The following is a 22,701-nucleotide window of genomic DNA, read 5'->3' on the forward strand; positions in this document are numbered from 1 at the left end:
GTCTCCGTCTCTCCGGGGTCGGCCGCTGCGATAGCTCTCAGCACCTGTTTTTGTTGGATCTCAATGCAGCTAAGTTTCCTCTATAGAAAACCGATAAGTCCAAGACTTGTGCTGCTGCGCAGTGTCAGTCGCAAGAGAAATGAACACGTGACAACCCTCCCCTGGGCTGGGGTCCCCATCAACCGGGTGTCCCTCGTCCTCCCTGCACTGACCGGCCTGGCCAAGCCCTTAGCCTGTATTTGTGACTCAAGAAGACTCTCATGCCCACCTCATGAAATTTCGAGTAAAAGGAAAAAAGAGCTACTTTCTGTGAATTTTGCTGCCTTGTATTCCTCTTACCCAGCAGGAATAAGGCTTAACTTGGGGGCGGGGCAAAAACATAGTTGGAGAACTTGTGAAAAGGGCACCTGGTTATAAAAGGGCTTTCTTCCCATGGGGTATTTAGGGAAATCCTTTATGGGGCATTTCGGTTAAACAAGCTCTTTCTCCAAAAAGGGATGGCTTTGACAGGACCTTCTTGCATTAGAAGTCATATTAAGGAAAGATGTAAACCTCAGGCAGTAGAACGCATAAGCAACGTTAGGACTAACTATGTTAAGAAACTACCTTCTCTATCCAGAATTTCAAAATGCAACTGCTTTTCATTATTCGGTGCAAACTTTTGTCAAACACCTACCTGGTCAGCCTTTTGCTTTGGCTCAATTAAGCATCGTTTTCGACTACCAAACTCATTCATTTATAGTCACCTATATTATACATTGGATTTATTTTGAATGCATTTACCAGATTCTTTAAAAACTCAGGGAATTCAGAAAGAAATATGAGAGGACATAGGCGCAGACCACATACTCCCCTACATAAACTGGCAAGGGCAGGAGTTGTGGATTTCAGAAAATAGTGTGCAGTTTGCCTTGGAGGTTTGGATGGTTGGGAGCAGTCTGGATCACGTTGAAATACTTTAAAAACAACACACCTTTTGCAAAGGAATACTACTCTTCCATGAAGTCACACTTTGGGGAATGTTGGAAAAAAAGAGCAGGAGATTTTATACACACACACACAAGATGCAGTAGAGTGACAGAGCCTATTTGGGGAGACTTAAAAGCTGTGGAATTTGAGCAGCAACCCCTGCTTCAAACTTTTAAAAGGACTCAAGTAATCATCCCCCACATTACCATAAGCATTGAGGTGCCAGTCTTGCTGTAGGCAAAGTAATATCCACTTCCAAAGGAAAGAACAGAGTTCCTAACAGTCTTTAAGGTAGGTTAAAAAACTTCAGCGATTCCCCTGGAGTTTATTATTCCCAGAATGTGTTCCCAGATCATTTCCTCAATAAATGTCCAAGTGGTTCAACTCTATTAAAAATAACTACCCTCAATGGAGCTTTCTTCTGAGCACTATTTTTGTACCACAAAGATAGGAAATAATCTTTTGTTCAGATGATTACGCAGTTACCATAAATCCCCTTTAACAGAACCTATAGGCCACACACATCATTTTCAACCAACAGCGGCACAGACAATTTGGACAATTTCTATCTTTCATCGGGGTTTTCATGCCCCAGGTAACATATACATTTGCCAAAAAGTGGTCTGCTGGAGTTTTATTTGGTAAATACTGAAAGAAATTAATAAATTGACCCTTAATACCAAGAACTTTCCCACTGAAGTGCAAAATTTCCATTGCTGTTCAAAAACAGAACAATTTTTTTTTTGAGAATTAAGGTTTTAATTTTTAAAGGTAATTAGTGTTTTAAAGAGGGGGGAAAAAAAGCTACCCATGTTCCAAAATGAATTTTTCTGGAATCTACTTCAATAAATTCAAAGCTTAAATGCTGTATCTTTTAAGAATGAACCTTTATTTTTTGAAAAACAGATATCTCATATAATCTTTGCCATGTTAATGCAAATATGCAAAGTAGGCCATGTATTTTTGTTTTCCAAAAGATGCATTATGAACATTTTCAGGAAGCTGGTGTGATTTATTCAACTTTAATCTTAAATACAATCGCAAAATTATATCCATCAGGAGGCATTACAACCTTCTGTACAGAGAAGCCACTATTTATACAATGTTACTAGGACAAGGAAGATTCATTCAACTCAACTTGCTCTTATAAGGGTTAAAAACTAAATTAACAATTGAAATATGGTGTCATTGCCACTGACATTACAGGTGGAAATACAAGGAAATTTTAAACCAGAAAAATAAGTGATGCATTTACTTTAAACAGGAGCCGAAACTGTGTCAAGAAAACAAAAACAAACTATATTTAATCAGCCTGTTTTGAAAGAAAAACATTCTAAAAGTCTGCATTTCAGAACAACAAGCTATTTAAGTTTACCATATTCAAAATTCGAGCTAATTGTATGTCAATTTTTATATCAGCACAACAAAGGGTTTTTTCCTAGTAAGCCCAGCCAAATTCCCATGGAAAGCAAGGGACCCTACCTAAGTGGTTGCTTTACAACTAACCCTTGAACCAAAAGCTTCTCACAATAAGAGTCAGTTCTGCCATCATGTAAATAAGGATAGTGACATAGTTACCCAGGCCAAAAAGCAGGCAAAGTGCAGCAAACCCTTAGGGTTTCATAAGACAATGAATATCCCCCTTTCCCAACATTTGAAAAGTTCTGTGATGCTTGCTAGTATTTCCCCAAAGGAGGAATCTTTCTAATGCTACCCAAATAATTGAAAAATCTACCTCATTGACGTGACCTTTGCATTAATATTTCTACCTCCTTGATTTAAGGGGGGGGGGGGAACATCCTAATTCTAAATTATTGGCATTTTTTACAAGCTCAACAAGATATAAAATGGAACACTGGTTTTCATACTCATCTAAATTTTTGTAAAACAAAGATGCTTAAATGTGCTAATAGTAACACATTCACTGAGATCTGATGTATACGAACAGGAGTAACAGGCTAAGAGTAATAGGCTAGTTGTAGGCGCTTTCATCAATATGAAAAGAATTGGGAGAAAAGAAGAACCAGCTCCTTTGATTTTAGTACTGCCAGACAAGTAAGCCCCCAGAGTAATTACAAAAAGGTGGAGGAAAATAGGCCAGGAAGACTTTGATTGAAAGTACTGCCTATAATACCCCAGATTAAAAAGGACCTAAGATTGCACATCAACTCTAATATTTGGCTGTACTTGCATTGCCCTGCGCGGCATTTTTTTAAATGGCTCTTTCCTTAAATTTCACACATCAGAATAACCACAATTAAAAAACAAAACAAAAAAAAAATGCAGGTAACCACAAACATTGGACAATATTTAAAACTACTTAGGAAGCTTAAGTAATAGAAACAAGTGTCAAGGGCAAAAGTGTCAGAGTTTTCCTTTGTATTAGAAATCCTCACCCTGAACCTGGGGTTTGAGCTCTAAAAGAGCAATTCAGGGAAGCAGATCAAGAGCCTAATGATCAGTTCTCACAGAAATCTCATGTATATCAAAAACAAAAACAAACAAAAAACAACTCAGCACAAGCAACAGACACAAAAGAATCTTAATAATCATCCAGTAAACTGTGGGAACTTATAACCAGAAATGGAGAAATCACAAGACACGCCAAAGAATCAGTAAAAGAGAAATAGCTCCATGAACTTCTAGGCCTCCACAGCTTTGTAGAGAAATCAACTAAAAAAAATAGATGATTCCATCAAATTAAAGACAAAACATTTAAAACTTCAGATTTCCAAGGGTACTTTGAATAGAAGAGGTTGTTTGTAGATTATTCTGTACCCACTGACTTGGACAGGGGAAGACAGAGGGAGGAATAGAAGGAAGAGACAGAACGACAGACGGACAGAAAAAGATCCCTGGTTTTCCACAGGTAATTCATCAAAAATGTGTGACTTCAAAATCATAGCACTCTAACTTTACAGTATTTTACAAGATAATCCCCAAAATATGGCCCTGTCTTCTCAATCTGATGAGGACTTTTACAAAAGTTCCAAAGGGGCAGGGCTAGTTGCAGAATGACGTCACAGAGGAAGCCAAACCTTACAGACTAGGGTCTTGTCCCGAGTGCAGTGAAAAAGCAAGTGCTGAAGTCATCAGCTACTCCTGTCTGCCCTAGGACTGTATATGCCACTGGGGGACCATTTTTAAATAAAAGTGATGGACAATTTACCAGAGGCACATGTTTTTTGTTTTTTGTTTTTTTTTTTAAAAAAAAGAAATAAAGCTGTCTTGTTTTTTGCTTGGATAAGGTGCCAGGTAGTACCTCTGAAGCCTGAAAACTCACAGGCAATAAAATTCACCTATTTAATTTATCTTTGTTACCAAAGTGGAAGCAATTTCTGAACACTATCAGGACAATCAAGTGTGAACTGGTTTTATCATCATGATAAGTTTTTCCTGGTGACAATAAAGAATGTTGCTGAAAAGACTATGTAATCTTGAGAGAGCAGAGGTAATCAAGTGTTGAATGCAGTAGCTCCCAAAGCTTCCAGGAAATTAAGCAGTGTGCAAAATACAATATGGCATTCTTATTCCAGCTAGGCTGTTTTGAGTGTGAAAAGTAAGGTTCAAAAATCAATAAGGAAAAGAAAATTGGATGTGCTAGTTTCCTTAGCTTGCTATTGGACAGTTGGGTATTTAAAAATACCAGCTTTCTTGTAATACTTATTAAAGTATAAAGAAAGTACTGGCATTGAAATGCATTCTCACAGGTATTTAAGGATCATAGGTTAATGTGGCAATCAGAACACAGAAAAGGCCCAGAGCTAGGTGGGATTTTTCCCTACTACCTTTCGTCTATGAAGACTGCCAAGTAGAGTGAAGACTGTCCGTCCTAATTTCTCAAATGCAAGAAAAATGTACTCAAATAAAGATTTAAGTTGTGTTCTATTTTGTTGATACGTGATTTTAAGAATCCTAGACTGGATTTTTATTTGGATCAATAATTTAGCTACCACAATCAGTCAGTACTGAAATGCAATGCTAAATTTAAGGAAACCTTAATCATGAATTCATTATATCACTGAACAACAAGCTATTAAAGTTATGCAAAAAGTAAAGCACTTCACAGACTATTTTAATAACTGAACTTAATAATAAGATGTTGGTGGTTCTCACTTTGTCTGATGTTTCATGTACATGTCCTGAAATACCAGATAAACTAAAGCACTTTTAATTTACAAAATGTAAATTAAAAGTATCAAATAAGAAAACTGAATTAAACATTTCACTCTACCTCCACCAGAACATCACTTTATTGTTAATCTGTCATCAACAATGTAAAACTCTAATAGGTACTCTATCCTGGTTTTTAAAAAGGTAAAAGATTACATTGGATTAGCTACTTTCTATGAAAGAAACTACAGCAATCACAGAAGAGGGAAAATCTGAATGACCTCCAAAAATGCACACTATAAGCAGAGGGGAGTGTACATAAAAATCAAATGTCTGTTAGATTCATTACTTTTGAATGCACAGTGACAATTCTGGAAACTGTACATGATAGAATCACAGAAATGACTTAAATAACCAGAATTACATTTTGTATGTGATCATCAGACCTTTAAACAATCCTTGAATTTTCCATGTTATCAATGGTTTTGGAGAAATTCCTGTTTCTCTCTCCAAATATAAGTTAACAGCATGGAGATGGAGTATATGAAACATGAGGATTGAAATAAAAGTGAGTCTGAAAGATGGCTAATCTACTAGATCAGGTTAAAGGGGACCGGATAGGTGGTGGGGAGGAGTGGGATCAGTGGGGTGGTTTTTCCCTTCATTTCAGAAGTAAGTTCTTCCAATGTAGTGTATCTGTTACATAGCTCTCCATTTTCAGTCCATTTCTGAAATTCATATCGCATAGCCTTTTTTGTACCTACTGGTCAACCCAACCAGTACTGTTGCCAAGCAACAAGTGTTTCACGAGAATCTGAATGCATCAAATCTTCCTTGGCTGTGATTTCTTCGCGGCCCCAGTTTTCTCTGTTTCTGAGCGGGGTTTGTTTTTCCTGGATTGTACACACAGGGTCAGGTGGAATGGAGTTCCAAATCACTCTGTGCTCCGCGGTATCCCGATTTCTTTCTCAGCTAACCTCCTGACACATTTGCAGCTGTTCTGTGGCAGAAAGACAATCTCCGTGTTCAGGCGGTGAGCTTGCTTTCTTCACCCTTGACCCTGGGGTTGCAGGCCATGGTGTTGGGCGTATCCCTGAGTGCAGCTGTCCTGCAGGATTCACTTCCTAGTGCACCGAGATTTCCTAGGTTTCCTCAGAGTAAGCCCCCAGTTGCATCACCACCGACTGTGGTGTGGCTTTGGATGCCTGAGGCTGAGTTGATTCTGGTGGATGTCTGACCTCACTTAACCAGACTCATCTACTGGCTTGCCACTCACACCCAGGCTGTCCAACCTTCATACAGCTGAGCCAAGTTATCTAGATTAGTTGCTTCCTTAATGACATAGTCAACCTGTAAAAATATGCAGGATGGTATTTAAAACCACTGAGAACTTGACATGATTCACATACAAGTTATATGAATTCAGAATAAGTATCTAATCACAAAGGACATGTAGTTGTGATGATTAAAAAAAGGAGATTAAGTTCTCCCATAACACCATAGATTACAAGATGTGTGTCCTGGGAAAGTCAGAACCCCTTTGAGCATTATGGATCCTCAGATGAAGAAAGCCCTACCAATCCCACTCATGCTCTTGAAATTACTTGTGTGAAATACATGTTGTATATACATAAAGACTGATGAAGCAAATATGAAAAAATGCTAAAATGTTAAGAACTAGTGAGTCTAGGCAAAAAAAAGTATAAAAAAAAGTATTCCTAATACTTTTCTGTAGGTTTAAATTAAAAAAAAATTAACAGTAGGGTTTCAAGAAATCATCCTCAGATTTATATACACAATAACACCAATGAGTATGATGACATCAGGCAAGCACCCACCAATCCTCATGGAGGCTTTATGGATACTCCTATACCTGAAACAACATCAGTTTTTCATCTGAAATCTTCAGATGGATCTCTTTAAAATGCATCTGAATGCCCTGCATGGTAGTACATACCTACAACCACAGTAATTAGGCAGACTAAGGCAGAAGGATCACAAATTCAAGGCTAGCCTCAGGAACTTGCCAAGACCCTGTTTTCAATAAAAAGGCCTAGGGATGTAACTCAGTGGTAGAGAGACCCTGGGTTCCATAAATAAATAAATAAATCTAATACCAAAAAAAAAAAAAAAAGGTAAATTAGAAATGAATTGGAGTTTGAAGGATGTCAAGGTTGGGTCACATCTTAAAAGAAAAATATGCTATGAGAGAAAAGTCAGAGTAACATGGTGAATATCTGACAACTCTAGAATTATTACCCCAAATCTCTGAAAACCTGTTAAGTTCTTCATTTCTTGGTGAAACACCAAAGAAATGGGCAAGAGGAGCACTAAAATGTTAAAAACTAGTCACCTGTTCAGCAACAGACATCCTCCTGTTCGGATCAACATCTCGGCCCTCTAACTTGGCTTTCACTCTCTTCCACACACTCACTGCATATGAATTTCTCTCTTGCACAGCTACAAAGCAATAAAAACATACATTAAGACAAAACACAATTTCATATAAAATTTTAAGGCATCCTTATTTCAACTAATTACCTTTCCCAGTTTTAGGGTCTCTCACAGCCTTTTTAGGACTACAAGCAACGCTCTTGCCAGTTCCTGGGACAGTGCTTGGTGGAGTATCTGCTGATGTGGCAAGATTTTTCTGAATCAGCTTTTTAGCATTCTGTGACATGACATCTGGCTGAGTCTTCTGGCCAGTGTTGCTCCGGACTGCTGTAGGGGAAGAATTGGTGGCTCAATTTATATGCAAAAAGAAAATATAGGAGAGACAAAGAAGAGAGCAGAAAATAGGTAATGATAAATATCCCAAGTTAACTACTTAACTACCACCTTGAAAATAAACTGACTTTACAACTTCTAAGTCATTCACTGACATAGACATCATCCTAGAAAGCCTCAATGGTATGAAATTCAGATATGAATTTATGCAATGATGTTCACTATTCACCATATTGTGGTATCAAAAACCATAAATAGCTTTGCAATAATGGAAGATTAATATGACGCAGACACGTAATGCCATGTGAACATTAAGTCATTTTTAAGATTTAATGACAGGGAACAGGGAGTAGTGGTGCACACCTGTAATCTTAGCATCCTGGGAGGCTGAAAAAGCAGGATCACAAGTTGTAGGCCAGCCTAAGCATCTTAATGAGACTGTGTCTCAAAATTAAAAAAAAAAAAAAAAAAAAAATTTAAAGTGCTAGGAATGGACTGGGCATGGAGGATCACAATTAGAGACCACCTTTAGCAACTTAGCAAGGCCCTAAGTATCTCAGACTATCTCAAAATTATTTTGATTAAGTTTTTTAAAAATGCTGGGGATGTGGCTCAAGCTATAGTGCACTCGCCTGGCATGCACGTGGCGCTGGGTTTGATCCTCAGCACCACATACAAATAAAATAAAGATGTTTGTGTCCACTGAAAACTAAAAAATATTAAAAAATTCTCTCTCTCCCCCTGCCTTAAAAAAAAAAAAAAAATACAAAAAGGACCATGGATATTGCTCAGTGGTTAAGTTCCTTTGGGTTCAATTTCCTTCCCAGGGCCTGGGGATGTGGCTCAAGCGGTAGCGCGCTCGCCTGGCATGCGTGCGGCCCGGGTTCGATCCTCAGCACCACATACCAACAAAGATGTTGTGTCTGCCGAGAACTAAAAAATAAATGTTAAAAATTCTCTCTCTCTCTCTCTCTCTCTCTCTCTCTCTCTCTCCTCTCTCTCTCTCTTTAAAAAAAAAAAAAAAAAAAAAATTTCCTTCCCAGTACTTCTCTTCCCAGGGAAGAGAGGTTGGAGATATAGCTCAGAAGTAAAGTACTCCTGGCTGATAAGTAGTAGATGACCACCAAAACATACAGGAAGGTTTCATGTAATATTAAATGGGGGTGGGAGGGGAATAAAAATTAAATTCGCAAAATGATGCCAAGGCATGTACACATACGCATACACGTGAACACAGAACAGTAAATCAAACACAGTGGGTTTTACCTTCAGTTGCGTCAAAGTTGCCTAGTCTGTCCTCAAACTTTGTCTTCCTGCCTCAGCCTCCCAAATAGCTTGGATTATAAGTGTGTGCTAACCGTTCTGGCCTCAAAAGGCATGTTTTAAAATAATTTACATACTTGTTTTTATATATATAAAGTCATTTTATATGTGTATATGTGTGTGTGTGTGTGTGTGTGTGTGTGTGTATAATTTTGGGGGTGGGGGACAATACAAGGGATTGAATCCAAAGCCTCACACAGCAAGGCAAATGCTCTATCACTGAGCTATACCCCCAGTCCTTTTTAAATTTTAAGACAACTTATCAATAAATTGCTCAAGCTGGCCTCAATCTTGTAATTCTCCTACCATCACCTCCAGAGTAGCTGGTATTAGAAGCACGCACCACTGCATCTGGCTCATAAAATAAATTCTCTCTCGAATTTGAATAGAAGGTATTTTCACTCTCTCACAAGTCGTTTTAGAGACAAGTCAAAGTTTTTTGAGTTTGATATATGACAGGATTGTAGTGGCTAAAAATATAGTAGACACTTATGTATAACTAAACAGCACAGCATCTATGCACAGATCATCGACAGATCTTACCTGCAGCAAAGGATGGCTGATAAGTAGCAGATGACGTTGGACTTGAACATTCATTTGTTGCATCGGTGACTAAGGGTGATGCAAAACTCACTAAATTATTATAGATACTGAAATACAAAATTCATGAAATGTTTATGAAATGTTATACCAGATAACTATTTTCAATATTTTGCTTACATTTTATAAATCTTGGCTAAAAGGCATGCTTACCTCTGACTTTGTGTTTTCAATTCCTTCAGGGTGGGAGTGATTTCCTGGAGCATTTCAACATGTTCTTGACTGCGAACCTGACCCATAGCCTGGACTAATGTAAACAGAACTGTCTGAATGTTGTCCTGCCACGATTTATATTCACCCAAGAACTGCCTAACACTGTTCTCATAGGGAACATCTTCACCATCTGCCAGAGCAGCTTCTTCATCCTATAGTCAATATACCAATGATTAGTAAAAATGGTTTTTGTCTAATTACTCTTAAAAGACAGTCATCTAAGAAAGAACAGATATTTCACACAGCAGTATGTTTTATATTCTTAATATAGTCTAACTTCTTTTCTATAAGAATCTTGTTTCCAGAATCAAATATAAACTCAAAATGATTAAAAATAAATTCTAAAACTGAATTACAGTTTTGTAAAGATGAAAGTGAAATTTAGCCTTTTCTGTGGACTGAAGTTTCCTTACTAACTAGACTGCATAAGATACTAAAGTGAATGAACAATATTTTATTCATTTTGGCAGCAAACAAGAAGGGTTTGGGGGTATGGGTGAGGAAGAGAAAGAGAAGTTGAAAACACTCAGACTAAGTTTAATTCTCAGTTCCATTATAAATCATATGACATTCAGTGTATCAATTTAAGCCTCAGGTTTTCTATGTACAAAAATCAGAAAAGTACTCTCTACTTTTTTAAAAAAAGTAGTTGATGAAACCCCAACTCAGTTACAAACAAGTTGGAAAGTATGATTCAAATTGTTTTTGTTTACAAAAGATCACTTTTTCTGTTAACCAAAATACTTGTAACTCAGAGAGAGAAGGAGAGAGAGAGAATATAAACTATGTCAGTGGTAGGGAGTCTTACCTTAGCCATTGCTTTTAGGAGATGTTTGACATCTCCAAGCTGTCGGTTATGACCGGTGAGCACAGTCTTTATATTATCAACAAGATTCTGGATGGTTTCACAGACTGTCTCTATCTGTTGCTCTTTCTCTGTCTGAATTGCCCTTTGAGAAGACATATCCTGGGTCAACTGTTTGTGAGCTGACAGAAGCCATTCAGAGCTACCAATGGGATGTTCAAGACTTGTGTCCTAATAGGACAAGCATTTTTTTTTTTTTGAGAGAGAGAGAGAGAGAGAAAGAATTTTAAAATTTATTTTTTAGTTTCCGGCGGACACAACATCTTTGTTTGTATGTGGTGCTGAGGATCGAACCCGGGCAGCACGCATGCCAGGCGAGTGCACTACCGCTTGAGCCACATCCCAGCCCACTAGAACAAGCATTTGATTTTAAGTATCAGGTGGAATAATGAGTCCAATCATCTATCGCAATTACTGCCACATGCCCTCACCAAAGATCCACTATCAGTAACTCAAACTGCTACAAGAACCTCAATTGCTGTGTCTTGAATTAATTATGTACATAAGAGTATGTAACAATTTCAACAGTCTAGGAAATATAAAGATTTCTCACTTTCTGCATAATTGTTCAGTATATACATTTCTAAAGTTTAAGACCTGAGAAATACACTTGGAACAACAAAGATGATCTATTTCAAGGTCCCTAAACTAACTATAAATAATTCTTTGAAATGAAACCAGAGCTTTCTAATGGATTACCTAAAGCCTTTCCACAAAACACAAGCACTAAACTTATCAACTTGAAATTTCTAGATCCAACTCACCTTTCTAGCATTCATTTTCCAAAACGCTTTTCCCACTATTCTGTGTTCAGTGAGTCTGAATCACTGCTATACACTATCTTTCTCCTCCCTTCCAAACTTACATAGTATGCTGTAGCTGAGAAGCCTTTTCACTTCTTCATTCATTACACTATTGAATACATAAGTTCCATGAGGGCTAAGAGCAAGATTTAATCACCACTGTGTCCTGCATAAGAACATCTTATGTGTATCACATGCTCAATAAATGTGAACTGAGTGAATATACTAAATTGATAATGTGACATGAGCTTTATCATTTTCATTACCAACTCTCTACTTCCAGCAAGACTCACCACTCTCTGTAATAAACGAAGCTCCAACTCTGAAACTGAACTGTTGAACTGTGATGCAAATGAACACATTTGCTGACACCGTTTGATGAGTTCAAATAATGCAGCATCCAGGTTTAAGGCTTCTGCAGTTCTTGTTCGTAAACTTTCAAAATGAATGATATTGCTGCAGAGAAAAGTGACCTGTGAAGACAGAAAGGGAACCACCACCACCAGGTGTGGGGGGAGGAGGCAATCAATGAAATAAAATACTGTATACTCATTTCCAGAATTCAGACTATAATTGGTTCTAAAAATGTAACTCTTTTGGGAAATAGATTAAATCCTCATAAAGTCTGTAAATTAATGTACAATTTTTGTGAATACTGTTAGGTCTGAGATGGTCAAAAGCACCTAAGTACAATTAAGTAAATCTACCTCCTACATGATTGTCTTTACATAGAAAATTTACATCATAACAAAACTGCCCTCAACACTGAGCTATAATTTGTGTTATATCCAAATTTCAGGAAACCCATCTACCAGAACATTTCTCCTTTGCTTCTACTCCTGCCTCATTTCAAAATATTAAGTGGATATTTGACAGTATTAAGCATATTTTAAAAGGTGCGATTAGCAGTATTGTTGCATTCTTAAATAGTTTTATCTGAAAAGGTATACACTGAAATACAAAATAAAGGAATATATATTGGGGATTTACATACGGAATGGGAGGAAGAGTAGGGAATACAGATGAAATAAGACTTAAAATTATTATTAAATTTTGTTGATATGGATGAGGTCATCATTTTATTAGTCTAATTTCGTACCTGACTGAAAATTTCCATAATAATTTTCTGGGTTTGTGTATATGTGTGTATGTTCCCAAATATAACAAAGTTAATCCACAAATGTCTAGCAGGGTACAAAGTCCTGGAACTTGTAAGACATTTTACTGCCAGGTAGAAAAACTTCCAGATCTTTTAATCACTACAGTTATACATAAAAAAAAGCTTAACAAATATGGAATTAAAATCATGTTTAATTTCCAACAGAAGCTGTATATATTTAATATTTAAATGGGAAACAATAAGGGCCTAGGGAAATAATCAGCTATGAGTTCACACCTGAGGGATGCCCAGAAAGACCTATTGATCTGGCTCTGTGAACTGGAGCAGGACTCTCCCCCTCCTTTCCCAAGGGGCATCACATGGAATTTCCAATCAGTTCTATAATCCTGAAACTGAGCACAATGAGGGTTCACATGATCATGGTACCTGACTTGCTCTTTGGCTCTCTTTGAGGACGAGATTTCTTCTTTCAGCTATTGTTGCTTCAAAATCTTGTAGTACAGGAGCCAATGCAGGGTTGGCACCACCCGCCCACTTAAGTCGCTGCTCAATACTTGCTTCAAGTGCTGCTAGTTTTTCCTATAAAAGCCAGTAGAATCTCCATGAATGTTCAGGACATTCTCCACTTTCTATCTGTTGAGCATTTTATATAATACAAGAGAAATTCAAAATAAAGAGGGTGGGACATGTGTAATTTTGAAAATATCTTTTATCAGCTTCACTTTGGGATTCATCTTGACTTCACTCTGACCAGGAGGCTAAGACAGGAGGGTTGCAAGTTTTAGGCCAGCCTCAGCAACTTAATAAGACCCTGTCTAAAAATGAAAAAAATAAAAAAGGGCTGGGGATGAAGCTCAATGGTAGAGTGTCTCCAGATTCAATTCTCAGTACTGCAAAAGGAGGTGGAGGGAATTTGGGAGTGTTGCTCAGTGGTAGAGATCATGCTCAGCTTCTAATATATGTACTATCTCTAAAGAAAATCTATTCTTACTTTTGTTTGTGAAAGATACAAATCTTATTCCCATAAATGCAAAGGTTTATAAATAATGGTGAAAATCATGGCAAGGAAGGTTTTATATATCAAAGTTATTACATTATTTATTCAAAATTTCAGGTGGAGGCAAAGACCCCCCCTCACGTACACATACCTCTAAAATCAGAAGGAAAGGGCAAGAGTTAAATCCTTTAAGTTGAAAAGATACCTTTTTCCTGATGAATATGCTGTAAAGAAAAGTTATTGCCTTTCTTTGTTTTGTTTTTGCAGTACTAGAGATTAAACACAGGGCTTTATGCATGCTAGACTAGCATTCTGCCACTGAGCTACACCCCCAGTGTGAGAAAGATTATTTCAATCTCCAAAAGACTGAGTTCCAAAAACGTTTCATTACAAAAATATTATATGAGTGCCAGGCACCATGGTGCACACCTATAATTCCATGTACTTGGGAAGCTAAGACAGGAGGATTCAAGTTTGAGGCCATTCTTGGCAACTTAATGCTCTTGGCAACTATCTCAAGATAAAAACTAGAAGGGGCTGGAGATGCAGCTCAGTGGTAGAGTAACCCTGGGTTCAATACTTAGTACCCCAAAATTATGTAAGTAATTACACTTGGTTTTACACTACTGTTAACTTATATAAACAGAAAACAAGTCAATACTGAGCACATGAGGCATAAAACATGAACACATATATAATAACCTTCATCAAGACTAGTTTCTGTCATTTAAAAAACTGACCTACATATTTAGCTAAAGAAAGATAGTTAATGATAATCATTTAAGAATGTTCTGTTGCCTTGGACACCACCCAATTCCATTATTCTATATGACAGAAGAAATGCCCAAGGTTCTTAGATAGTAATAATAACCAGATGTAAATGCTTAAGTATATTTCAGTAAACAAATATCCAAAGTTTTTCTAATCATCAAGGTCCCCCTTCATATATTAATTAATTCATTAAATTACCTGAAGTATTTAGTATATTTCTACTCCTGATTCAAAATATAATTACTATTTAAGTAAATGAAATATGATTGCTTTGAGATTTGGTTATCTTTGGGGGTAAGAACTTTAAAAATATAAATGAAAGGGGCTGGGGTTATGGCTCAGTGGTAGAGCACTCCCCTCGCACGTGCAAGGCCCTGGGTTGATCCTCAGCACCACATATAAGTAAATAAAATAAAGTTATTGTGTCCAACTACAACTACAAAAAATAAATATTTAGGGCTGGGGATGTGGCTCAAGCGGTAACGCGCTAGCCTGGCATGCTGGTTCAATCCTCAGCACCACATAAAAATAAAGATGTTGTGTCTGCCAAAAACTGAAAAATATTAAAAAATACTCTCCTCTCTCTCTTAAAATTAAAATATATATATGTATATATGGCTGAGGCTGTAGCTCAGTAGTGAAGTGTCTGCCTTACATGTGTGAGGCACTAGGTTCAAACCTCAGAACCACATAAAAAATAAAGATACTGTGTGTTCATCTACAACTAAATAAATATTAAATATATATATAAATGAAATATGAAAGTAAAAGAAAATGATTGTGCTCCTTGGCTTAGAAACCAAGGACAGAGATACATCAGTGCGAATTGCAACGTTGGAAGGAAGATCTGTCAAACACACCTGAACAGTTGCAATTGAAGTTTCAATTTGACTCAGAGTATGTAGCTTCTTTTTCATACTGGTTAGGATAGCAGACCGAGGGGGAGGCGTAACAGACATGGCTTGAGGTCTATTGATAAGTAGATCTTCATGTTGCCACTGTTCAAAGAAAAAGAAATGTAATCATACCAAGTGGGGAGATAGACAGACACACACCACTTAAAAAGGGAAGTGTGAATTAGAACTGGGGAAAGAGAACCAAAACCCAGCTGAAAGCTGGATGTGATAGCCCATGCCTGAGGAGGCTGAGGCAGGAGTCTGAGGCTAATCTGGGAAATTTAGCAAGACCCTGTCTCAAAATAAGAAATAAAAGAGGTTGAGGATATAGCTCAGTGGTGGAGGACTTGCCCAGATAGTGTGAAGCCCGTTGGATACTCAATACCTCAAAGCACAATCAAATAAGCCTCAGCTGCAGCAATGTGACTGAATGCAGGGAGAGGGAATAAAGAAACACCATAGAAGAATGGATTCCTCAGGTAGAAGAGAACGGATACATTTCTTGGCTCACTAACATGCAATATTTAAATGGTAATTCTGAAGATTTTAGCAATCTGCATAAAAGTCTAGTTTACAATCACCCCAAAAGACAATCTCTAGGGCTGGGGATATAGCTCAACTAGTAGAGTGCTTTCCTTGCATGCACAAGGCCCTGGGTTCAATTCCCAGCGCACACACACAAAAAAGACAATCTCTAATTATAAAGAGAATGCAAGGGGGGGGGGGGTTGGGGTTGGGGATCAGTGGTGAAACACTTGCCTAGCATGTGTGAGGTACTGGGTATGATCCTTAGCACCATAGACAGACAGACAGATGGATGGATGAATGAAGGTATTATGACCATCTACAACTAAAAAAAAAAAAGAGAAGGCAACGGGCTTGGTGGAAGCAGTGCCCGGGTGAAGGATGTGCAGGAGACTGGAAGAAAGTGGAAGCAGCAGTCACAAAAAAGGAACTCTCCAAATACAGAAGCTAGAAGAAAGGGGAAGGGACAGGCACTGGCTGCCAGGCGATCAAGCCATTCTATATGTTCCAGCAGGGATACCAGATGCCCCAAGGGATAGTTGGCTACAATTTAAAACAGGGGTCAGAGACGTGTAGCTCAGTGCTGAAGAGTGCGAGCTGTGCATGCGTGCTCAAGGCCATGGGCCCAACCCTCAAAATCAAATGAAAAAAAGAGTAAAAGGCAATGTATTCAGTTTTTTTTAAAAACTGAAAGAATTTTTGTCATATTTTCTATAACAATTGTCTTTTTTTTTTTTTTTTTTAATTTTGATGGCGTGAGGGGGTTGGGTACTGGGGATTGAACCCAGAGTGCTTAACCACTGAGCCATATCCCCAGCCCTTTTTATTTTGAGACAAGGCTTACTAAGTTGCTTAGGGCCACAATAAGTTGCTGAGTCTGATTTTGAACTTTTGATCCTCCTGCCTCAGCCTCTCAAGCTGCTGGGATTACAGGTATGTACCACTGTGCCCAGCTAACTGTTCAATTTTAAGGAAATAAACTACAAAACATTTAAAGCTTCACAGCATTAAACATTTTTTTAGAAATAGTAAAATATACCCCCACCCAAAAGACCCCAAATGATGTGTAGTAAATGCAATTTGAGAAGTTTGAATAAATTATTTTCATTTCTTTATGAGGTAAGAAAATAGCTAATGATAAAATCATATAGAGGACACATACTGGTTCCATTCACTTAGCTCAAATCAGCAATTCTTTGGGGGCACAAGATTAATATAATGATACAAAATAATCATTGCTTATGCCAAAAAAGATTCCAGAAATTGTAACTTCCCAATTATCCCACACTTTACACAACTTGTTTGAAGCTATAGGGAATATTGACGCCTATAAATTTAAAAAGGAAGAAGAAAAACAGGGGCACTTATATTGTGCTTAACATCTTACATTCATCATATTTAACCCTCACAGTCATCCAATGATTCTGCAGATAAGGATAGCAGAGCTTAGGGAAGTTAACATAACTTATATACCTAAGTCTGATTGGAATCCAAATCCATCTCACACCAAAGCCTGTACTGTTATATTGCCCCTAAATATGCAAGCACAAAAACAGCTTCTAAAAACAGCTCCCAGATCCCAGCTACTTAAGAGGCTGAGGCAGGAAAATCATCAACTTCAAGGCCAGCCAGGGCAATTTAAGTGAGACCCTGTCTCAAAAAAAAATGAAATAAAAATATGAGGTGTGACGATGCTGCACAGGATGCAGCTCAGTAGAAAAATGTCCTCGGGTTCAATTCCCAGTACCACAAAAACTCACTTCAATGAATAAAACTGAGAAATTTCCAAAATAAAGACAGATTGTTAGACCCAAAGCTATTCTGTCACATTATCAGAGCCATCAGTGAAACAAAAACTGCTTTAGATAGAATCGTAATTATATGTTCAATAACCCAGGATGCATGTCTACATAATGAACAAATTAAATCATTAAAAATAAACAATTCTGGCTGAGGTTGTGGCTCAGTGGTAGAGCGCTTGCCTAGCATGTGTGAGGCACTGGGTTCGATCCTCAGCACCTCATAAAGTCCATCAATATCTAAAAAATAAATATATTTTTTAAAAAAGAACAACTCTCCCATAAAAATGGCATCCTAATTAGAATAATTTATATTCCATACCATGTCAAAATATTCTCTACTACCAAGAATATCTAAAAAGAAGAACTTTTTTAAAAATATATTTATTTATTTATTTATTTTTAGTTATAGATGGACACATATCTTTATTTTCTTTTTATGTGGTGCTGAGGTTTGAACCCAGTGTCTCATGCGTGCTAGGGGAGCGTTCTACCTCTGAGCCACGATCCCAGCCCTGAAAGAACAACTTAAAAAAAAAGAAAAAGAAACAATCCTCATTGACAAAGATGGGACAAATGCAAAGAAGTGTCAATGTGAAATGGTCTCAACCACATAAAAGACAAAGAAGGAATAATTTGAAAGAAAGCACCAAAATGCTAAAGGTGGGTTTGTTCTGGGTTGGCACATCTGTAATCCCAGCTACTCAGGAGGCTTAATCAGGAGGATCAGAGTTTGAGGCCAGCTTGGGCAACTTGGCAAGACCTGTATCAAAATATAAAGGGCTGGGTACGTAGAGCTTTCCTAGGTTCAATCCCCAGAACTTAGAATAAAAAACAATAGTAACAAACTGTTCACCTGAAACATGGCAATATGCAGCTGAACCCGCTGCAGGCTTGTCTTACAGGAAGAAATGCTTGTTTCCAGTCTCCGCACCAGGTCATGCTTCTTCCAAGCAGTGTCATAAGAACTTGCTAATACAGTTGCCCTGTTCATGACTAATTGAGAGAACTTCCCGACCTGGATATTGTGCTCCACTGCTTTCTTACACAGATCATCAACAGAAACTTTGCTTTCAGCACCAAAGTCCTTTGCCTCTACTTGAGCTATGATGTCTACACCGAGGGCACTGATAAAACTGCACAGCGTAAGTCCAAGGGCTTGATTTGGTAGTCCTATCAAGAGCTGCCTCACAAAGTCAGCTGTGAAGGCCTTTATAGGCTTGGCCATTTGGTCTTCACTGAAGCAAGAGTTTCTGAAAAGGGTTTTCACATTGACAATCTGTACAGGCCCATTCACAGTATTCTGTTCTTCAAGTGAACTTGATCCTAAAAAAAGGAAATGTTCTTAAAGTATTTCATGCAAAAATAAGATATAATAATAACACTACTTATTTAATGCACCTAAGCTTTTATAAATGCACAATTAAGTGTACTCCCATCATGTCCCCACTAAAGTACTACCATAACTAAACCAGCATGTTTAAAAAATATTACCTGACAATGTTTTAGAAAAGGTACCACAGAGCCTAAAAAACTCCTTGATTGTCTGTAGTCTTTTTAGAAAGAAAATCTCTTCTAGCACCTGACGGTGATTATCATCATCAAAAAAATTAACTTGGGTACTCCTGGCTTCCCGTATGATGTCAATCTTTCGCCATGCTACAGGAATTTCCATCTTGTTTAACTATATAAATTGGGGGGGAAAAAGTTAATTTCTCTACTGTGCACACAATGAATTGAATAACTCTTGCACTATAATACTCACTCATAAAACCAAATCAGCATTTACCTTTTCAACTAATAGACCAAAAGCAGTTTCAACTTGGGCAAACATGCCATCAAATGCTACCAAAAGCATCTGACCAGCTGACATTTTTGGTGTTTCATCAACTGAGCCATTTCTTGGTTGGATTAATTCACCATATTGAGCATGCAATATTCTAGGGAAAGAGAAAGAGGATTTAAACCCTTGCTGAAGAGCCGTGCATTTGGGAGAACATATAAGATCAACACTCTCAGAACTAGTAAGCAAAGCATACAAAGTCCTATGGCATTTAGAAAGAAGGCTGTGATTTAAAATAGTATTCTGAGTCGATTACAATAATAAAATCAATATTTCCTAGAGACTAACTATTCATGAGACTAAATTGTATGCAAACTCATTATTTTTTTTTTTTTTAGGTGTAGCTGGACACATACCTTTATTTTATTTATTTTTATTTGGTGTTGGGGATCAAACCCAAGGACTTGCACATGCTAGGCAAGTGCTCTACTGCAAAGCCACAACCCCAGCTCGAAAACTTAAATTATAACAATAAAAATTATCACATAAGGGCTGGGGATGTGGCTCAAGCGGTAGCGCGCTCGCCTGGCATGCGTGCGGCCCGGGTTCAATCCTCAGCACCACATACCAACAAAGATGTTGTGTCTGCCGAGAACTAAAAAATAAATATTAAAAATTCTCTCTCTCTCTCTTCTCTCACTCTCTCTTTAAAAAAAAAATTATCACATAAAATATTAATCTCACTTGATGCTCAGAATATGCAATATGAATTCCAATAATAAAAAAGAATGTCAAAAATGACACAATTCTAAGGCTGGCAGACGCAGAAAATTGCTAGGTATGTTGGAATGATAGCCACATGGTAGAACCAACTACACACAGCAAATTGAGACCTACCATGTTTTGGCATGTTCCATTTTGAATCAGGCACATTTTTAATGTAAGGTCTTTTTAAGTTCACCTTCATACTTCACATTATTTAAGATTTATACAATATTTATGTATTCAGGCACTATCTCTAAATATCTTATATTATAGGAAATGTGTAACTTCTAGTATTTAACTGTTACTATCAGGTGAAAACTAAGGTTAACCAGATATTCACCTATATTTCTCACACATGAAGAAATCATTATTCCAGGGCTGGAGTCATAGCTCAGTGGCAGAGTGCTCGCCTAGCAAGTGCAAGACCCTGGGTTCGATCTTCAGCACCACATAAAAATAAATAAGTAAAATAAAAGGTACTGTGTCCATCTACAACTAAAAAAGTATTTTTTAAAAAATCATTCCAAATAGCTGGAACCAGTAAAAGAAAATTTTTAAGATAATTAAAAATGTTAATGAGACACATTTCTATCAGAAAAAGTACAAGATGATATGAAATTTTCCTTGAGATTATTTTTAAAAACCATTTCTCTGAAACAAGGCACAGATGGGCTGACACAAAACCAGTTATGAAGTTTGGTATCCAAAGCACATTAAATGTTACCCTATATGAGGATAGAGGAACCTGGATATTAAAATCTAGACTGAGCATAAAAGAAAAGTGTATCAATTTAGCACCTTTTAAAATAAGAAAAAAAGCATTTCGATTCATTGTACACAAATTGAGCCCAACTTTTTCATTTCTCTGATTGTACACAATGTAGTCACACCCTCTGTGCAATCAATCATCCTTTTACCCAGGGTAATGAGGTCTATCTCATTCCACCATCTTTCCTATCCCCACACCCCTTCCCCTTCGCCCAATCCAAAATTTCTCCATTCTTCCCATGGCACCCCGCCCCCATTATGGATCAGCATCCACTTATCAGAGAGAACATTTGGCCTTTGGTTTTTTGGGATTGGCTCACTTAGCCTGATATTCTCCACCTCCATCCATTTACCTGCAAATGCCATAATTTTATTTTCTTTTAGTGTGCAGTAATATTCCATTGTGTATATATACCAGCTTCTTTATCCATTCATCTACTGAAGGGCGTGTAGGTTGGTTCCAGTTTAGCTATTGTGAATTGAGCTGCTATAAACATTGATGTAGCACCTAACTTTTTTTAAGTATTGCTAGAAATTATTATTTTTTTTAAAGAGAGAGTGAGAGAGGAGAGAGAGAGAGAATTTTTCTCTCTCTTTTTTTTAATATTTATTTTTCAGTTATCGGCGGACACAACATCTTTCTTTGTATGCGGTGCTGAGGATCAAACCCGGGCCCGCACGCATGCCAGGCAAGCGCGCTACCGCTTGAGCCACATCCCCAGCCCCATTATTGCTAGAAATTATGAAAAAGCTATTATGTGAATAATCCAAAAACCATTCAGCTGATAACTATGCTATTATTACAGTCTTTTATTGCATGACTAAAACAATTAAAAAGCATGAGAAAGCAGGAAATTTATAAATGTGAAATAATTGACAACATTAAGGAACTATGGCAAGTAAGTTTACACTTCATATTTCCCATATTACTAAAGAATTTTTAAAAATTCTTTTAGTTGGGCAAAGTAAAATGTAAACAAGACTGAGCAAATGCACATAATTCACAGGTGGGAGAATGGGGTTCATTATGCTACTACTCTCTCTAGAATTTCTTGCATCTTTGAAATTTCCCATTGGAGTAAACATGGTGGGACAGTTATTTTTACTCTCTTAATTATACTTTTTGTAATGAATCAGACACTGGAATGACAAAGAAATAAAGAGTTCCTAAGTCGCTAGGGACAAAGTTAGGGCTTGGCTGTGGGGACATGCATGCCTGGAGAAACTACTCAACCTCCCCAAGTTTGAAAGTCAAACTGCTTTTCTGGATTAAAGAGATAGGAAACACAATATTCAATATCTCATACAAACTTGTAAAAGGTAACTCATTTAAAAGCATTCACCTGAAGTGAAGTGTGTATTCTATTAGCCATGTAAACTATCCCAGATGCCTCCATGGGATTCCTGGAGATGGCCTAAAAAAAATACCATCCTGAACTCTGTGCCTGTGCATGCACTTGTACAACTATAGCAGAAAAATGATATATGTATGTAAGTGAAAGAACTGCACAGAACTACATAAGCAAACACACAAAAACAACTGCATGTATAATCAGTGAAATCCAAGTACATTCTGTGACTACACCACTGTCCATTTCATGGTATTGCTACACTACTGCAAATCTGCAGGATACTAACACTGGATAAGGGATAAGGCATGCATG

General features: G+C 37.4%; 1 protein-coding gene across 2 annotated transcripts in view; it reads right to left on the reverse strand.

The window, feature by feature from the left end:
- Nucleotides 1–1,839: 1,839 nt before the first annotated feature.
- Smg1 (SMG1 nonsense mediated mRNA decay associated PI3K related kinase) overlaps nt 1,840–22,701 on the reverse strand; it is a 101,585-nt gene continuing 80,723 nt past the window's right edge. For both annotated transcript variants that reach the window (XM_026402469.2, XM_077802566.1), the window contains 12 exons: nt 19,511–19,661; nt 19,216–19,405; nt 18,578–19,047; nt 15,362–15,499; nt 13,160–13,312; nt 11,907–12,086; nt 10,754–10,981; nt 9,886–10,097; nt 9,676–9,782; nt 7,624–7,803; nt 7,436–7,542; nt 1,840–6,432 (listed from right to left, as the gene is read on the reverse strand). In XM_026402469.2, the coding sequence (XP_026258254.1) occupies nt 6,355–6,432; nt 7,436–7,542; nt 7,624–7,803; nt 9,676–9,782; nt 9,886–10,097; nt 10,754–10,981; nt 11,907–12,086; nt 13,160–13,312; nt 15,362–15,499; nt 18,578–19,047; nt 19,216–19,405; nt 19,511–19,661 (2,194 nt within the window). In that variant the 3' untranslated portion in view covers nt 1,840–6,354. The remainder of the gene's footprint in view (nt 6,433–7,435; nt 7,543–7,623; nt 7,804–9,675; nt 9,783–9,885; nt 10,098–10,753; nt 10,982–11,906; nt 12,087–13,159; nt 13,313–15,361; nt 15,500–18,577; nt 19,048–19,215; nt 19,406–19,510; nt 19,662–22,701) is intronic.

This window comes from Urocitellus parryii, chromosome 9, assembly GCF_045843805.1.
Source record: "Urocitellus parryii isolate mUroPar1 chromosome 9, mUroPar1.hap1, whole genome shotgun sequence".
Taxonomy (NCBI): Eukaryota; Metazoa; Chordata; class Mammalia; order Rodentia; family Sciuridae; genus Urocitellus; species Urocitellus parryii.